The 20,040-nt window shown below is 35.2% G+C and overlaps 1 protein-coding gene across 1 annotated transcript in view; it reads left to right on the top strand.

The window, feature by feature from the left end:
* Positions 1 to 20,040, top strand: part of AGPS (alkylglycerone phosphate synthase) — a 202,913-nt gene that overhangs the window by 144,143 nt on the left and 38,730 nt on the right. The window contains exons 14-17 of the mRNA XM_006878799.1: positions 960 to 1,072; positions 10,183 to 10,252; positions 13,099 to 13,160; positions 16,478 to 16,567. Of these exons, the coding sequence (XP_006878861.1) occupies positions 960 to 1,072; positions 10,183 to 10,252; positions 13,099 to 13,160; positions 16,478 to 16,567 (335 nt within the window). The remainder of the gene's footprint in view (positions 1 to 959; positions 1,073 to 10,182; positions 10,253 to 13,098; positions 13,161 to 16,477; positions 16,568 to 20,040) is intronic.

The following is a 20,040-nucleotide window of genomic DNA, read 5'->3' as shown; positions in this document are numbered from 1 at the left end:
CCCGATTACCCCAGTCACTGAATCAATCCACCTCATAGAGGGTCTTCCCTTCCTGCGCTGTCCTTCTACCCTCCCAAGCATGATGTCTCTCTCTCCAAGGACTGGTCCCTCCTTACAACATGCTGAAAGTATGTCAGACAAAGCCTCAGAATCCTTACCTCCAGGGAGCAGCCTGGTTTAACCTTCTCCAGGGTGAACCAGTTTATTTTCTTAGCAGTCCATAATACACTCAATTCTCTTCTCCAGCACCACAATTCAAAGGCATCAATTCTCCATCTATCTTCCCTAATCATTGTCCAACTCTCTGATGCATAACAAGTGATTGCAAAGACCATGGCCTGTATCAGATGCACCTTAGACTTCAGAGTGACACCATTGCTCTTCAATATCTTGGAGAGGTCCCTAACAGCAAATATACATAAGATGTTCTTTTAAAATATTGCTTAATTGGCGAGCTCTGGTGGTCTAGTGGCAAGAAGCTGCACTGCAATCTCAGAGGTACACGGTTCGAATCCACCAGATGCTCTGCTGGAGAAGGAGGAACAATCTCCTCCTGTATCAGTCAGATCTGATTTGACGGTACACACGAAAAAGTAATGAAATAAAATAAAAATTAAAAAAATATTGCTTAATAAAAAATTACTGTTTGTATGTAGGAATACCATTGGTTTTAAATTTTACCCAGTTAGGTCCAACAGTCCCCTAATCTTGTAGTTTTCATTTAATTATTATCTTTCTTATAGTTTCATTACTTTTTTATAATGACTTTAGGTAGGCATTCTTATTGACTAGTATGTAAAGTTTCACAGCTGAACCTTTATTTGAGCCTAGATTGGAATAATAAGAGAGAAAAAGTATTTTTTCAAGATAAGACTTCTCTGTAGTAATTATCTATAAATTGTACTGGACTCAATAGCACCTAACAACAACTAACATAATAATTTTGGGTTTTCTTCCAGTTTAAAGGATTTGATCCTAATCAGCTAAGTGTAGCTACATTGCTATTTGAGGGGGACCGTGAGAAAGTCTTACAACATGAAAAACAAGTGTATGACATTGCTGCAAAATTTGGGTATGATTTTCAATTCATAGCTAATATTTTAGTATCAATATTTAAAGTAAATTTTAATGTACTCTTTTTTTAATGTCTGTAGTCGTATACTATTTTTCTATCTGTATTCCAGAATTTTTAAGACATTGAAATAGTATGTTGTGCTTACTTTTCAAGACATATATGTGCTACATCAAAATACATTTATTTCATTTTTGCTGTATTTTTATGTTCCTGTTTATTTTATAATACTTGGGGGCTTTGTGAATATGTGGTGAGTGAAATAGATGGAGGAGTATAGTATGTAGAGATAGTATTATATGAATAAAGCATGCTATAATATGTTTTTAAAAGGAAATTGTATTTAATCAAAGACATTTGATAAATTATCTATACTCCACCCCCTGACACTTAAGGTCTTGTATTAGTACAAAGAAACAGAAAACATTTCGCATCTCTAACCAGCTGAGTAATGGTAGGGCAGTTACTCTCTGTCATCTTGATGGATTGATTATAAGACTGATCGATGGAAATGACATTGAAGATGTCATTTATCAGCATTGTATTTTTTCTCTCTTTTTTCACATAAACTAGCAATTTTCCAGATAACATTCCTTTTATTTTTTTATTTAGTGCATAAACTATGCATACACATTATGCTTGGACTGCATTATAAATCATCTATATAAATAGTTGCATTTATTCTCTTTTAAAAAAGTATTTCTTTTACAAGGACAAATAAACGATTTGGAGTCATGTCTCTTTGAAAGCCTTCCTCTTGTATATTCTTTTTTAGACTGTTCTGCTTTTAAAAATTTTCTTAATTTTGCATTAAAACACAATGTTTATAGGGGAGTGGAAGTTCTAATTTGGGGCTTAATTGTAGTTCTATTTTTTTATTATCCTTCAATGTTGCAGATTAATTCCTTTTTACCCTTTCTTTTAAATTAGCAAGTAGAATTTCCTTTTTTTTTTGTAAAATCCAAAGTTCATTGACACTAGCAACAAATGACTTCCCTCCCCATTGCCCTGTTCCTTTTTTGAGAATCACTGATGATTGTTAGTTGGTTGGTTAATTGGTTCAGTTGTTGTTATATACCATCGCGTCACCTCAACTCATAGTGACCCCAGTGCACAACAGCTCTGAACCCAATCCTGTCTTGAACCAGTCTTATTGCCTGCAGTACGCCTACTCCCTAGTCACTGAGTGAAACCATCTTATCGAGGGTCTTGCTCTCCTGTGCTGTCCCTCCACCTTTCCAAACATGATATCCTTCTTTAAGGACTTGCCTCCCCTGGCAACATACCCAAAGTATGTGAGATGGAGCTTCAAAATCCTTGCCTCCAGTGAGTAACCTGGTTTCATCCTCTCTGGGACAGACCTGTTTATTCTCTTGTCAGTCCATGGTATGCTTAGTACTCTTCTCCAGCACTCAAAGGCCTCAATTCTTCCATCTTTTATCCTTAATCTCATCTAGCTCTTTAATGTATTGCAAGTAATTGCAAAGTCCATAGCCTAGATTCAGTGCACCTTAATCTCCCAATTGACATCTTTGCTCTTCAGTACTCTGGAGAAGTCCCTGACCCCAGATTATCCCAATGCAGTTGTTATAAAAATTCATTAACTAACCAAAGAGCTTGGATTTCATGTATCCTCATTTTTGCTTGATTTTAAATAACATGTTATGATTCCTGAAATGAATTAGCACCAGTGGTCTCAAGTATGTTAGAAACTGAGGTAAGCACAGGATAAAACATGATTCAGATCTATTGTTCTTGGAGTTGCTATTAATTGTATTTGATGTTACCTAACAACAACAATCAGCACCTACTACAAAAGGCCAAAGACCTCAGCCTTCAATTTGGATTACATCCCACGATCAAAAAAACAAAACTCACTGCTTGACCAATAGGCAACATCCTGATAGATGGAGAAGAGATTCAAGTTGTCAATGACTTAATTTTACTTGGATCTACAATCAATACCCATGGAAACAGCAGTCAAGAAATCAAAAGATTTTGCAGAACATTTTTGTAAGACATAGTAAAAGACCTAAAGAAATGGAAAAGTGTGCCCTGTTCATGGATAGGAAGACTCAATCTCAAGAAAATGACAAAGCCATCGACATGTTCAGCACAATCCCAATCCAGATACCAAATTCATTTTTCAATGAGACTGGAAGGGAAAATATCAAATTTGTTTGGACAAGAGACCCCAAATAAGCAAAACATTTCTGAGAACCAAAAGTGAGGTGGAAGGCATAGCACTCTCTGACCTCAAAACCTACTACACAGCAGTAATAACCAAACCAGCATGACACTGGTACAGTGGCAGGCACACAGACCGATGGAACAGAATCAAGAACCCAGAAAGAGACTCAGCTATCTGTGGTCAATTGATATTTGACAGGGAAATAAAGCTATCAAATGGGGAAATGACAGCCTCTTCAACAAATGGTGAAACTGAAACAGAATTCACATCTTACACCATACACAAAAATCAGCTCCAGGTGGATCAGAGACCAGGAAGTCAAGCCCAAAACCATAAAGTTCATAAGAGACAAACTGGGATTAAGCTTAGAAGTGCTAGTCCAAGGTATAAAGAGACTGCCAAATATAGCCAGAAATGTACATTCTGAAGAGGATAAAACTGATGAATGAGACCTTCTAAAGATTAAATCCATGCGTGCATGAAAAACTTTTTGCGACAGGGTGAAAAGAAAACCTACTGACTGGGAACAAACATTTGATAATACCATCTCAGACAAGAGTCTCATAATGAAAGTCTACAGAATACTCCGGGCCTCCACAAGAAAAAGACTGATAACAAAATTACAAAATGAGCAAAAGATACTGAAAGAATTTTCATGAGGAAGATATTCAAATGGCAAACAGACACATGAGAAATGCTCTAAATCAATGGCAATGAGAGATGCAAATCACTTGATCTTAGCCAAAAGGCCGAGAAGCGATTGAGAGATGCAAATCAAAACCACAATGATGTGCCATCTTACTCTAGTAACAGTGGCAAAATTTAACAGGGCACCAAATAATAAATTTTGGAGAGGATGTGGCATGAAAGGAACTCTTATATACTGTTGGTGGAATTGTAAAATGGTACAACCATCTGGAAGGCAGTTTGGCACTTCCTCAAAAAGCAGAACACAGAAATTCCATATGACCCAGCTATTCCACTACTTGGAATATACCCTGAGAAAATGAGAACTGAGGCACAAATAGAGACTTCTACACCAGTGTTCACAGCAGCATTATTCACCATCACAAAAGCATGGAAACAGCCCAGATGTCCAACCACAAATGAATGGATTGAGAAATTATGGTACATTCACACAATGGAATACAACATAGCACTCAGGAGAAATAATTTTTTTAAATTATTACCTAACTTGGGAGGGACAGGAGAACATTATGCTGAGTGAACTCAGTCCCACAAGGACAAATATTTTATAAAACCATTATTGTAGAATGAAAATGTGGGTAGAAGCAGAGGGCAGAAGAATGTGCAGGGGGAGGAGGATTAATCATGGAGTTGTACAATTTGATGGGTGGGAGGATGACAGAAATTGGAAGAATCTGTTCTGGAAAACAGTGTATTTGAATATCATAAAAAAACCTAGTATGATTAAAAAAATAAAATTTTGTTTTAAAAAAGAAATCAAAAGATGTCTTGTTTTGCCTAAATCTGCTGTCAAAGACTCTACCCAAAGTGCTAAAGAACAAGGATGTGAGTTTAGAGAATAAGGTGTGCCTTATCCAATCCATGAAATTTTCATTTGCTTCATATGCATGTGAAAGTTGGACAATGAATAATAAGGAAGCTCAAAGAATCATCAATGCCTTTAACTTGTGGTATTGGAGAAGAGTATTAAATATCTCATGGATAGCCTAAACTACAAAAAAAAATTCTGTTTTGGAGGGAAGTGTAAATAGGGTGCTCCTTAGAGGCTCAGATGGTGAAATGTCATCTGACAATCTTTTAGGCATGTAATCAGGAGGAGTCACCGTGTACCATCTTTTCCATAGGACAAAGATTATTAGTCTTTCTCATCTAATTTATAGCCTCGGAGTCCCCTTTGGAGGGTTTTTGGGAGCCCATCTGACTTGATGGCAGTGAGTTGAGTTTGAGAACCATATAACTGAGACAGAACTTGGTAGCAGAAGTGGAGTTCATTTCTAACTAAAATATGCTTTGAAAATAAGTCATGGATAGGAAATTTTAAGGTGCTCATAGTAAAAGCTTAGACTACCTTCAGGGGACTCTTGGTAGAATTGTAGACATCAAAGGCAGTTCTGAAGAGGGCCCAGGAAGAAGTAAAGAAAGCTATGGAGAATATCGCTGTCATTTTGAAGAACTCATGTGGCACCAACAACAGGATAGTGCTATACATGTGGACATTAAATGACTTGCTGTGAGATTTGGGGCAAAACCCTCTATCATATGATTGAGCAATGGAGGAAAGTTGATATTTTCTATACAGTGACAAAGAAATAGAGTTATGTTCAAGTACATTATAACTCAAATTGAGTTACATTAGGTGGTAGAACTTGTAAGTGATAAATTTAAATATTTGAGTACATTTCTAAGCAAGATTGTAAACAGACTACACCATTTATCCTTGCCACTTTTGCGTGTTATATCTGAACATCAAATAAACCCAACAGTTCATACCACTGGACTGATAGGCAACATCATGATAGATTAAAATTGAAATTGTCAAAGATTTCCTCTTACTTGAACACTCAGGGGAGCAGCAGTCATGAAATCAGAAGACGAGCTTAAGTACTAGAAGACTCCTGCAGGACCTGGGAATTCTAAGACTATGAGTCTTATGCATATTCTTTGACACACCTTTAAATTTTTTTTGTGGATGCCTTGCAACGTACCTTAACAATTGAATGTATTGTAGGACAGACCTTTGGCCAGTGGTGGCAGAGTATACATAGAATTGTGCATCATGTTCTTCTGGAAGAACCTTCTCACCCGTTGGTTATACTATTCAGTATGTCTGTACAGCTAATTGTGCATTTGAATACATTGGTGGTGTCATCATTGAACCATCATTAATGCCTACAATTAAAAATTCAGATACTGTCTTTGCAGAAAATCTTAGTCAACATTTTTACGGTATCCAAAGAGATGACATTATGATTGCAAAAAGTCCAAGTGATCTAAAAAAATAATTGTAAAAGAGTAATTGGTTGGGAAGGAGACAAAATACCAATAGTTCATCCAGTTTCTTTAAAAGCTATAATTATGTGTCAATGGGTCATATTTGGTTAAAAGGTAATAATCTACAGAATTCTACAGATTACAGGTACTATGGACCTATTCCATATGGATTAATAAAAGGATGTATCTTCTTTAAAGTTTGGCACCTGGGTCATTTTGGATTTCTGTAAGACAGTCCCAATGGCCACAGATTTTCTGATGATTAGCAAGCATTTTTTTTAATTGATTATCTCTTGTTCAAGTGACTTTATTCTTGTTGTCACTATAATCATGTATTTACAAATAAGCTGCTATTTTATTTTTTTTAAAAAAAGAGAGTTTACTGCCCTGCGAAAATCTACTGTTAAGAATCTCTCCAAAGTGATAAAGAGCAACATTATCAATTTAAAGACTGTGATGCACCTGTTCCAAATAGTGGTCTTTTCCTATGCATCTGAAAGTTGGACAATGAGTAAGGATGACAGAAGAGTAGATGCCTTTGAATGATGATGTTGGAGAAGAGCAGTGAATATCCCATGGGCTGCCAAAGAACAAATATGTCTGTCTTGGAGAATGTTCAACCAAGGTGCTTCTTAGAGGCTATGATGGTGAAACATCACCTCTCATATTTAGGGCAGGGTTGCTAAGAGGAGCCAGTCCATTAAAAAAGACTTCATACTAGGGAAAAAGATAGAGGGCCAGAGAGATAGAGGAAGACCTTCAGTAGGATGGATTGGTACAAGTGACTAACAGTGAGCTCAAGGATATCATAGATGTTGAGAGTGGCACAGGATAGGCAGTGTTCAGATCGGTTTTTCATAGTTTGTCTTGATGACACACAACAACATCAACAACATGGATGTGGCTACACAATCTTTCTTTAAAGGGAGTGTACCTGTGACTGATGGACCTAGTCAACTACCCAGCAGAAAACCCAGCAGTAAACTGAAGGTGCTGTTCTGAAGGAGACAGAAAGAACAAAAAAGGAACACTGTCTGCCTCAGAATTCTGTGTCTAGTCAGAACCAACCCATAATTGACCCTCCTCTGGGTTTTCAGAGGCAGTTAGTTGCACAGGAGGAGACTGCCTGTCCTCGTCCCACGGAGCAGCTAGTGGCCTTGAATTGCATGCCTTTGGGATTGCAGCACAGCTTCTTGCCATGAGGCCACCAGAGCTCCTTAGAATTCTATAGACAGGAGCAACCTGAAGGAGCTGTGTCAGTTGTCCTCCAAGAAAAGAAAAGGAAATCTTTGGGCAGCTTGAATGTCAACAGAACTGTTGCAAGGAACACAAGCAAGCAAGGCCTTCTTGGTTTCTGTGGCCAAGGCCACAGTCCTGGACCTTAAATGCTGGTACCATAGATTCCTGCGTGTCAAAGAGTGAACTTGTCACTAGGTTTCAGAGTGAAGGGCTACTGTTATTGTGAAACTGGGATGTGGCTGCCACCTCAAAGCTGAGGGACAGAGCTGCATGCCCTGGGTTAGAAGAATGAGACCTGCTGGGACTGAAGAGGTGGGGTTACCATTTGGATGGACAAAGGGAAGGACTTCCCAAAGCAAAGTTACCATCTGGGGGCCTGGAAGGTGGAGATGAAACCCAGGGGCAAGGGCCTCCACTCAGAATCCATAGAATGTGGACCATTACTAAGTCTGAAGGGTAGGACATAGCCCATATGGTCTTAGAGACCTGAACAGTTTTTTCCAAGCCTTGTATTTGTTCTGCTGGGTTTTAGACTTGCTTAATTCTTGTTATCCTTTCTGTTTAATTTCTCCCATTTGAGATGGATGTGTCTCTCTTGTGCCTGCTTTATCATTGTACTTTGGAAGCATATAAATTGAAGTCTAGATTTCATAGGTTTAAAAATGTAGAGGGATTTTCCTTAGGATGTAATACACCTAAAATGTCATTCAGTTTTATTTACATGCTTTTGCTGTTGTATTTATCCTTTAGTCGGAACCCAATTGTAGCGGACTCTCTATTAGGTTCTCAGAGGCAGTAATTTAGAACAGAAAACTGCCCATCTTTCTCATGCTAAACAGCTGGTGGATTTAAATCACACACCTTTGCCTCATAAGCACAATTCCTTATCACTAAGCCACGAGAGCTCCCAGTAGTGCTTTAAAAGATGAGATTTTGAATGTCAAATTGATTTAAGATTTTGGGGATCATATGGTGGAATTTAGTGTGTTTTGCATGCATCGAAGGACATTAATGGGGGAAGGGGGAAGAGCAAAGATAAAATATTGTGGACTGCATTGTGTCTTCCCCAAATCTTAACCTCTATGCCTGTGGTTATAAATTCTTTTGAGAATTAATCTTTGTTATGTTAATGAAGCAGAATGTGTTTGCTTAATAACGTGTGTGTGTGTGTGTGTGTGTGTGTGTGTGTGTGTATCCAGGCCTTCAAACTAGTTCATTCTGGTTTGACCCTCTGCTGAGAATTTAATTCCACCCCACATTTATACATTTAGTAAGATAATCACCTGAGGATCTTATTAATATATAGCTAAGATTCATTGTATCTGAATTGTCAGCAAGGGTCAAACCAAATGAACCATTTCAAAGTCTTGGATTAAACAAGCAGATTCAAGACAGAAGAGACCTTCTTCCAGAGAAAGAAGGCCTTCCTTTAGAGTTGACCTTGAATTTGAACACTACAGCAGAAAGAGGGGCAAGCTCCTCCTATTCTATTCACAGCTTCAAACACCCAATAGAAGATCAGCTATGTATCTCTTCTGATTGGATGGCAATGAGAGTTTCGAGTCTCCTACACAATGAGAAAATCCTGTTTGTTGAAGCCACTTGATGGCATTTGTTATTAGCAGCACTAAATAAGGTAGTTTAAACCAATTTGTTGGAATATTTTTTAACTTTGCTAAAGCCTAAGTAGCCTAGTCCATAGGGAATTGTTCAGAACCTCTTTGATAATTTGAATATACTATTGTCTCCAATCTGCAGCCTTCAGGCCTGTTTTTAATTGTTTTTGGTGAAACATTCTTCTAGGTTGTATAGCCCTGGTCTGTCCACTTGCTGTACAGAAATAACTCGTGGTTGCTAGGATGCTAAACACTGTGACACTGATGTGTCAGATTCGATAATGGTTACCCATGATGGACAGTGTTTGGTAGAACTCCCTGATTAAAACAAGCTTGGAAGTAGGAGTGGCATCCACTTCCGAAATAGCTTGCCTCCGGAAACCCTGAGAACCTGGAGAAAGGACAAAAGTTACACAAGTGTCCAGGTCTTTCATTCATAGAGTCGCTGATGATTAGATGGCACTTAACAACATTCTCCATGGGAGAAGGATGTATGTTATCCTCCCATGTGATTTGTAGCCTGTTGGTCTTACTTTACTTGTATGTATGTGTTTAGTTAACTTTTGATATTTCTATGTGTATGTGCTTTGTAAGCTTTGATATTTCTGTATTTTGTCTCTCATTTAAATCATTGATCCTAGAAAAGAAAGTGTTTCTTTTTTCTTTTTTAAAGTGTTTCTTATACTCTGTGTTTAGTATTTAAGAAATTGCCTGTGGTTTGTGAGATCCTAGTCAACTGTCACACCTTTTTATATTTAATAGGTAAGATGTTAAATATCTTGTTAGTGCTTTTTGCAGGTTTTTAAACTAATTTTTCATACTTTGCTTTTTGGAGAAATAGTTAAAAGTCCAAATGAGTCAGTTTTACTGGTTTTGTAGATAAAATTTTATATTAATGACTAAGCTAAAATACTTTTCTGTTTTTATTAAGCAAGATTATTCTCTTTATATTTCTTTCATGTATCTAGATAACAATGAGATGCAGTGTTCTGTACATTAAATTGTTAAGGAGTTACCTGTTTGGTTCATTGTATGTATTTTTTCAAATAATTTCTTTGCAATAACCATTTATTCTTAAATTATAGTGGATTGGCTGTTGGAGAAGATAATGGTCAGAGAGGTTACTTACTGACCTATGTCATTGCATATATCCGAGTAAGTTACCTATCTCTTGTTGCTCCTATTACAATTAACTCCTTTTATGAATAATACTTTTTATTGCTTTAAGCAAATAAAACTGTCTCCTTTTCCCCCTGTCATTTTTAAAACTATTTTAATTTAGCAAATAATTTTACTTAATTAGGTACAAATCTTTAGAAAGCCATTTGAACCTTATTTATGTTTTGGGGAACTCAAAGATGATTTAAATAGAACTTCTGCTCTTTAAAAGGTGAAGGATTTATGCAGTCTGAAGAGATGATACCAGAATATTAGATCTCCTGCTTTTAAAAAGAATAAAACCATTGTCTTTTCAGGAAAAACATTATTTGGTTACAGTAAAGATGTCTCGTACAGTAGTAACCCTCCTTTGATCCCATAATCTCTTTTAAAGATACTGAACTCTTTCTTTAAATTTGCCTTTCAACCTTGATTATTTAACTTATCTATAAATAATTACTGATTTCTTGGTGAGAATGAAATAATTTGTGTATATATGTACACCACAGTTTCTCTTACTGTATATTTTCTTTTTGTAAGACACTGTTCTCTAGTGTTGTTAACTTCAGTAGTTGGCTGTACTTATTTTGGAGAAATTAATATTCTGACAAATTACTATTTTTTAAAAAAAAAATTTTGTTTTTCTGCTTTGACTTTAACAAACTCATGTTTCTTCATTTTCTTCTGTTGCTATTCATTTGTTTTTACCTTTGCTTCTTATATAATTTGAAAAATCTTACTTTTTTAAAATTTATTATTAATTTCAGTAAAAATTTACAGAGACTTTGGATTTCCATTCATTCATTGTTGTACTTTTTCTCCTCCCAACCCTTACTTTTTTAAACTTTATTATTAATTTCAGTAAAAATTTACAGAGACTTTGGATTTCCATTCATTCATTGTTGTACTTTTTCTCCTCCCAACCCTCTCCCCTAGTACACTACCTTCTTGGAAAAGTAAAAGAAAAATTCTTTCATTGTTTTACAAACCCTCCCCCAAGTCCACTCCACCATGTATGTAACCTTTGCTCTAGACTCCTGTCATGACAAAAATACCTAATCGCATATCACTTTTAAACAGTTTTCTCCCTCATCTGTTTCAGTGCAGTATACATTATTGAACCCATCTTTCTCAGTCTCTCCCCAACCCCAAGGTCAGTCCTGTTTTATTACAGTGGCATCATGCAGTATTTGTCCTTTTGTGGCTAATATACTTCACTCAGCATAATATCCTCCATAGTCACCCATTTTGAATAATACTGCATGAGTTCCTTGTTTTTCAATGCAGCATAGTATTCCATTTTGTGAATATACTACAGCTTCTCTATCCATTCGTTTGTTGATGGGCACTTAGATTGTTTCCAACTCGTTTCTATTGTGAACAAAGCCGCAGTTAACATGGGTGTGCATATATCTGCTTATGGTCTCTTTGGGGTATATTCCCAGTAGTGGAACTGCTGGGTCAAATGGTATCTCTATTTGCAACTTTTTGAGGAAGCGCCATACTGCCTTCCACAGTGGTTGCACCATTTTACACTTCCACCAACAGTGAATAAGGGTTCCAGTTTCTCCACAACCTTGCCAGCATTTGTTGCTTGCTGTTCTGTTAAATTTTGCTATTCTGACTAGGGTGAAATGATATCTCATAGTTGTTTTGAAAAATCTTAATCTTAAAGGTGATTTCTCAGACATAGAAATTTGGCTTTCTCCAATGCTAAATGTTTTAATTTTTTTACTCGTTAATAGTTTTGAAGGAAATACTTACACTTATTATTGTTTTCACTTCTTTAAGAAAGTTTGAATTACTATGTTCTCTTTACTAAAATAATGCAATTGTAGCTAAAATATAGATTTTATAAATTGCCTTGAATTCAAGCATATGGAACACCTCCCATTTATCCCCCAGTAAAATATAAAAGAACAATTATTGCTTGTGCTCTGTGTTAGAAATTGTGATTTCGAAGTATGTCAGTGCTTAAGATCTTTGTCACCAAAAGAGAATTTTTTTTTAATAAGAGCAAAGCACACATATTAGATCAGTAATTTCAAGGTCCCCCATGTGAATCAGTGGTGATGTTGAAGTGATTCAATTAATTAGCAATCAAAGTTTATCAAATACTATATTTTCCTACCTTATGAGATTTTCTTTCAAATATTTGTATTTCTGCAGTGATGAATTGTTCTCTCAGTTTTGACATTAGACTTGTACTGTGCTCTGGGTAAAGATATTAAGGCACTTGCTCGTAAGATCTCTGTCTTCTTTGCTATAATGTACATCTTTCTTGCAGAGGTGCATTCAGGTGACATCCATTCTCTCCTCTCTGTAAAGTGAAGTAGCCTGTTTTCTAAATTTGCTTTGAAAAATGGTTGGTTTTTTAAAAGAAACCTTATCCTCCCTCAATGGCTCTCATCTTCTCCCTCCCCCCTTAACTCTAGTAATTACTGTGCTGATTAAACTGCTGTTTAGACCACCGAAAATTTGTTCTGCCAGCATTCTCTGTATGTACACAGGCTGTTCCTAGATAGACATTCCATTTGTTGGAGAAATATTTCTGGTTTTCCATGTACCAGTTTCTCTGCAGGATGTCGGGATATAGAAGGGAACAAGACAGACAAAGTTCACGCGCTTGTAGAGGTCATATTTCACTGTTCAGTGACTTTTCCATTGTGTTTATAATGTGGAAAGTAAAAAGTAAATAGTCGTAGCTGAGGTTAAATTACAAACATTTAATAATAAAAATGACATGAAATACTAACGAAGAGCAAAAAATGCTGCTGGTGAAATATTAATGATTTTTTCTCATTTGTTTTAAATTTTTTATTTTTGTGTTTATGTCTCAATAGGACTTGGGTTTGGAATACTATGTATTAGGAGAATCTTTTGAAACGTCTGCTCCTTGGGACAGGTAAATGTAATAAAATTCCCAGTATTATCCAAATATGCTGTGTGAAATGCTGAAGTAATAAATTTTTTTTGTGACTAGGTAAATTTTTACAATTTTTTTATTAATTTCAATGAATATTTCAGAGATTTTGGATTTTTACAGTTTTGTAAAGAAAAACTGAATCAAGATTATTGTACTGTTCTTATGTACTGCCAAATTCAAACTGACTCATAGTTGCCTCTCCATTGGGTTTTCAAAGGTAGTTGAATCACAGAAGAGGAGATTGCTCATTTTTCTTTCTCCCATGGAGAAGCTGATGGATTCGAACTGTGTGCCTCTGTGATGACAGTGCAACTCCTTACCACGAGGCTACCAGATCTTCCTGAAACAAGATAGCCAATTTATTCAATATTTTCATCAGAATTTTCCTGCCATTTTTGGTTCTCTTTGACCCATAGAAGGAGGAAGCTATTATTGATGTTCAGAGTGTGGAGAATTTTATAAACTCTAAATGCTCTCAATGTCATTTTTTCAACATTGACTTCAATTCTTGAGTGATATGCTTTAAGAGAACCTCCCAAGATTATAAACCAGTCACATTTTTTTAAAACAAGATCAGATATCATTGAATTTTTGTTATTTTCATGTATGTACATTTCCGAGAGAAATACAGTTTAAGAAATTACATACTATTTTTAGACTTTAGCAAAATTATTATTATTGGATCATACTACAATAAATGGTTCAAATAAGACAAATGGAATAAATTTTAAAAGGATTTCATTACAAGAAGCATTTAAACACACAGAGCTATACAAATACTAGTTTAAGGAAGTGAGAATACAAATTAGTTGCATTGACTCAATTGTGGCTCATGGTGGCTCTATCTGTCAGTGTGGAACTGCTTCACAGAATTTTTTGGCTGATTTTTTAAGACGTTGTTCAGTAAACCTTTATTTAAGGAGCTTTTATGTAGATTGAAACCTCACCCTTTTCTGGTTAGCAGCCAAGTACATTAATCTGGACCACCCAGGGACTCTAAAAACTAATGAGGAAATAGGAAATAACTTTATTAAAAATTTATTTGTAAGTTGTTGATTTAATGAGTAATGAAAATTCTTGAGATTGTCAATATTAGGCATTGGGATATCATATGTGCCTTGTCTTTTACTTTTTCATTATAAAGTTATAAAATATTTTAGATCTACAGAAGATTATAGAGCTTAGAACAAGTTTATATATATTAATACTTTATCTTCTCCATTTTCTCCCCCCAGAAAACCTTACTTTTTTGTATTCAGTCTTCATATCCCAGACATTATTTTATTTTTAGCCTAGTTATAGTATCAAACCTGTTTAGTGTGACTGCTTTTCGTGTCTGATTTTTAGTAGTGTTAATTGCGTAAGCAAAGAATGAGCAAGTCATTGACATCTGACATTTTTGAGCAGCAGCAGTAGTTTCACAGGTGTTTTGTAGTGTTTTCAAAGACCATTTTAATCTTTACTATATTACTCTCTTTAAAGAGCAAAGTGAATTATTTTAATGTTTCCTTTTCTTCAATGTTATATATTTCTTCATCATGTAATTACTGCTAATTGATGCATGCCGTCTTCTTTTTCTTCCAACTGTGGGAACTAATCATGTTCTTAAATATTTTTGTAATAGTCTTCTTTTTATCTATTTACTTCTTATTATTCATTTCAGTGAACATCTACAGAGATTTTGGAATTCCATTCATTCATTGTTGTACTTTTCTTCCCATCTATTTACTTCTTTATTTGACTGTGATAATGTTTTTTTGCAGAGTTTGCCTTTTCATTGAAAACAGTCTCATCAACTGAAATTTATTTTAATAAATAACTTTACTTGAAAGTAGTTAATGTGTAAGTTTGTTAAGGTTGTCTTAGCCTTTTTTTATCATTTAGTGGCTTTTATGTAATGACTGCACCTAATTGGTGATAAGTGAATATTCCCCTTATAGTTCTATTAGTTAATTCTGGAATGATGTAAAAATATACCTTATTAAAACACAGCTACCTGCGAGACTGCTAGAGATAGAAATTTTGGGAGACACCAGCATAAAGCTTGTGGTTCCAACTAAGGGTGTAGATATAATAAGCACTTATGGATATGGAGAGAGAGAGAGTAGGTGGAGACTGAAGAGGTTGTAAAAAAAGCAGTCTTTGGAATAAGACCTGCCCAAGGAGACTGAGGAATAATAACAGAAGCTTTCATAGGATATAAAAAACAGTGATGTGAAAGAAGATCCGTAACATTTTTCCTGAGACAGATTATTTAACAGTGTTGAATTTGATAAAGAATTGCAAAGTATGTTCAAAATATGTATATCTTCTAAAATGATTGGTCAGAATGGGCCATATTGACCATTATTCAATTTTTATGAACATTCCCTTCTTAAAAATTATTTGTAGGAAGCGTCTAATCGTTTTGTTCTTTCATCTATCTACTATTCGTTATTCAGCTCCTGTGAAAAACCTGGATATGGGTCATTCTTAGCATATTTCATACTGTATTTTTATGAGAATTCATTGTGATTATTGGTTATATTTAAATGCATTTGAACTGAAATATAGTTTAGTAGTTTAACTTTCAGAGCACGTAAAGTCATAATAATAAACTTGCTACTTTGGTAAAAAAATGGATAATATTTACTACTCCCTGTGAATAGAAGTCTTTGGATTTCAGCTTCTTGTTTGAAAATGGGCTGTTGAACATTTGCTATAGCATCATAACTATTAATTGAACTGATTCTTTTTTATTAAAGAAAATATCTAAAACATAAAAAAAAAATTATATAACCCAAAAAGGAGTATTTACTGATTGGCAGGTTCTTTAATCTTTTTTGGTTTTTTGTTGGGTTGTGTTTTTTTTTTTTTTTAACTTATGGTTAAATTTATTTTAAAGTTGAATTTTCCTAAGGAGCTTAGGAAATTGTAGTATGTTCCGAATTCCATGTTTCATATTCTCTTCAAATCAGTGCCCTAAAGTTGAGACTGACTCATAGCTGACCCTTCAGTGGGTTTTTAGAGTCTGTAAATTGCACAGAAAGAGATTGCATATCATTCTCCCATCTACAGACTATGTCCCAGAGCTCCCTTTTCAGATAGCAAAAAATTAAAAAAGGTCTTTGTTTCCTTTTTTAAAGGATGACTCATATTTGAATAATGAATATCCTTTTCTGTTGTTGAAGGAATAGCCATGAAAATGATAAGTGATTTTTAATCTCAAGGAAGAAAGCAAACTAAATTAGCAGAATAAATTATTAGAATTTGTATAATTGATTTTAAAACTTTATTCAATTGTCTTTTTTATTTAGAGTTGTAGATCTCTGTAGAAATGTAAAAGAAAGAATAACAAAGGAATGCAAAGAGAAAGGTGTTCAGTTTGCACCTCTTTCTACATGCAGGTGAGTATTTTGTTAATCTTATGCTTCTCCATGGTCTGAAAAACTGTTTTTAATTAGTGGGGTAATGTAGTGTCGGGAGGGAAAGCGTCAGTTGATTCTGCTTGGCCAGCTTTCTTAAACTTTACTTGCCATTTTGTTAGACTAAATAATAACAAGATTGATTCCAATAGTTGAATAAATTGGAGTTAGCAGGACATAAAAAGGGAAACGTTAAAGTAAATTTTATGATCTAGAAGTAATCTATCATTTTAAGTTACTGAACATTCTGTACTGTGGCTGCCTCATCTTTCCTCTCCTCTCCTCTGTTGTTTTGGTCCTCATTACTGACCTGTGATACCATCAGTTTTATCAGCAAGTGTACTACTGGCAGAAATAGCTTTACTTCCACTTCAAAGATTATTTTAGGGTGTTACTGTTGGGAAGCCTCTAGTCTCTATGGGTTTATTAGGGCTAGCCTTCCTTAAGAAACTTTGATCTCTACATTTTATTGTTGTTGTTATTAATGTATTGTTGAATTGACTATAACTCATGGTGACCTTGTAAACAATGACTTTGAACCTTGCCCTATCTTGAGTCAACTTCACCATCTCTGACACACCTGACCCTATTAACCACAGTCGCTGTATCAGTCCATCTCACTCAATGTCTTTCTTGTATGTGCTGACCCTCGACCCTTCCAAGCGTGATCTCTCTTTTCAAGGATTGATTCCTCCTGACAGCAGGTCCAAAGAATGTGAGATGGAGCTTTAAAATCCTTACCTCCAAGCAACAAATTGGTTCCACCCTCCCCAGGACAGACCTATTTGTTCTCTTGGTAATTCATGGTATATGTTTAATACTCTTCTACACCATAACTCAAAGGTCTTGATTATTCTTCCTCAGTCAGTCATCCTTAATCATTGTCTAGCTATCAGATATATAGCAAGCAGGTGAGAAGATCATGGACTGGACCAGGCACACCTTAGTCTCTAAACTAACATTGTTGGTCGTTAGCAGTCTTGAGAGGTCCTTTACTCATATTCCCAGTCCAACTCATCTTTTGATTTCCTGGCTGCTGGGGCCAAGGATGTTAATTGTGGATCTTAGCAAGATAAAATCATTAACCCCAGTCCTTTCTCTCTATGTCATGATACTGCCTGTTTCCCTTGTGGTGAGTATCTTTAAGTAGCTTTTTTGTTTGTTTTTTCTTTTTTTAATAAAAAGAATAAGCTCTAGTAGCCTAGTGGTAAAGAGTTGCACTACCAACCCAGAGACAGGTGGTTCAAATTCACCGGCTTCTCTGAGGGAGAAAGAAGGGCAGTCAATGCTCATGTTATCTATTGCCTTTGAAAATTCACTGAAGGATCAGCTCTGAGGCTGTTCCAACTTGATGGTACACAAAAAAACAATTTTTGTTAAGAGATTCGTGACCAATTCTTAAAACCCAAAGTTTGAAATGTGCAAAGTCTAGTTAGTTATTGAAGTGGTTTTGATAAATAGGAGTTTTAAATTTTATTTTTATGGCTCACACTTGATGAAAAACCAGCATTTAACTAAAGTTTGATTTTAACAGTTTGAGCTGCTTAGCGGTGGACAAGAAGATTATTCTATGTTGAGTGTAAATGCTGAATGTGTGAGATATATTTTTAAACCAGGTTTTAAAAAGCCTTTTCAAAATTAATTTAAAATAAAAATAAAGACAAAATTAACTTAAAACCAGTATAACTCTAATTGAAACCAAAGATCCCAACGAAATTAATTCAGATGTGGACTTCATTTATTGAGTTCATTTATTTTTCCATTAAAAGGCATTTTATATACTAGGATTGAAATTTACCACTAAGTTTTCTGAAGAAATTATATGGGCAAAAATCCCAGAATGGTCTTTGGAGGCAAAAATAACAAAGCGAACTTGAATATGTTAGAGATTGTGAGGATGGTGGTAGGTTCAAATCCATTGTTCATAGGGTTGCTGTGGGTTATACTTGATTTGATAGCACCTAAAAACAGCAAACATTTTGCTCTTAGGGAGCTCTGGTGGCATAGTGGTAAGGAATTGCACTGCCAACCTAAAAACATGCAGTTCTAATCCACTATCTGCTCCATGGGAGAAAGATGAACAGTCTACTCCCATGCAGTTTATGCCTCTGAAAACCTGCTGGAGGGTCAGCTACAGGTAGGTTCTGACTATATGATACTAAACAAAGTTAACAACGTTTGTCTATTGCAAACTGAGCTGTATAGTTGCTAGTTTTGTTGGAAAGTGAAAGTTTTAGTTCCATTTTCTGTCTCATTGTAATGATTCCCTTATGAATAATTTATTAATTTTTCAAATTCCTCTGAATTTCATTCTTCCTAAAGATAATGCCATTATAGTTAAATCGTTCTCCATTTTTTCTTAAAACTTTGTCAGTGTGGTATTTAAAATGTAAACATTCAAAAGATCTTTTTTATGACTGAATTAGCACTACAAGAAAAGCGCAGCTGGCAAATTCAGACTAGCATTGTTAAAACAGTTCGTTTGTTCTGTTTTGAGGCACCTAACATTTGGCCTAAAAGGCTGTTAAAATTTTAGATCACATTCTATTTGTATTGTGTAGTAAAAAGAGTATTTCCTCTGTATTTACTCCTTATGTTAAATTCTTTGTGTGAGCATCAGTAAATTGGATTTGAAAATTCAATTCTGATTAGTTCAGCTCTCTTTATATGCCTCACCTAATTATATTATTAGGCCCTAAGTGTATATCTTATATATAATTTAATAATCCAGTATTCTTGGTAGATGTATGTACCAACCAACATGTGCACAATATGGGATCTAGGCTGAATAATAGCCTTTGGAGACGTTATTTTAGACCAAATAACTGCATTTGATTTTATCATTCCATTTGGTTCCAAAATCCATGGGATTTAATATAAATTTAGTGAAGGTATTCTATTTCCCCTTTAATTGTGTTTTATATTCAAATGTCTCCTATTTTTGAATTTTAAGTTTTCAGACTTGTTAATTTGAGAAAGTCTCGCAACTGATTACTGAGTTGTTCTACTTGTCTGATTTAGAGTTGTTTTTAATTGCATTATATTCTTCTTTTTTTGTGATTCCTTCTAAGGGAGATGGGTATATGTATTTCATACCAGTTGGTGAGGCATTTTATGGTTTCTTTTAGTTTTAAAAATTTTTTTGAGTAATAATTTAGACTTATAAAATTATTACTTACAGGTCCCATATACTGTTCATCCAGACTTTCTCAAATGTTGACAAATCTTACATATCTGTGTATGAGTATAAAAACCAAACACTGACACTGTTGGGATAATATTTACTATTCTGCTAACCTTACTGTAATCTTATCAAGTGTTCCACCAGTGCCCTTTTCCTAGTTCAGGCTCCAGTTGTGTGTTACATATGTGTTTAGTTATACTTTCTCTTTAATCTTTGTTCTGGGATGGTTCCTTAGGGGTGTGTGTGTGTGTGTGTGTGTGTGTGTGTGTGT

This window comes from Elephantulus edwardii, unplaced genomic scaffold (genome assembly GCF_000299155.1).
Source record: "Elephantulus edwardii isolate Elephantulus edwardi_28Jun2011 unplaced genomic scaffold, EleEdw1.0 scaffold00001, whole genome shotgun sequence".
Classification (NCBI taxonomy): domain Eukaryota; kingdom Metazoa; phylum Chordata; class Mammalia; order Macroscelidea; family Macroscelididae; genus Elephantulus; species Elephantulus edwardii.
This window is presented reverse-complemented; position numbering and strand designations above follow the sequence as displayed.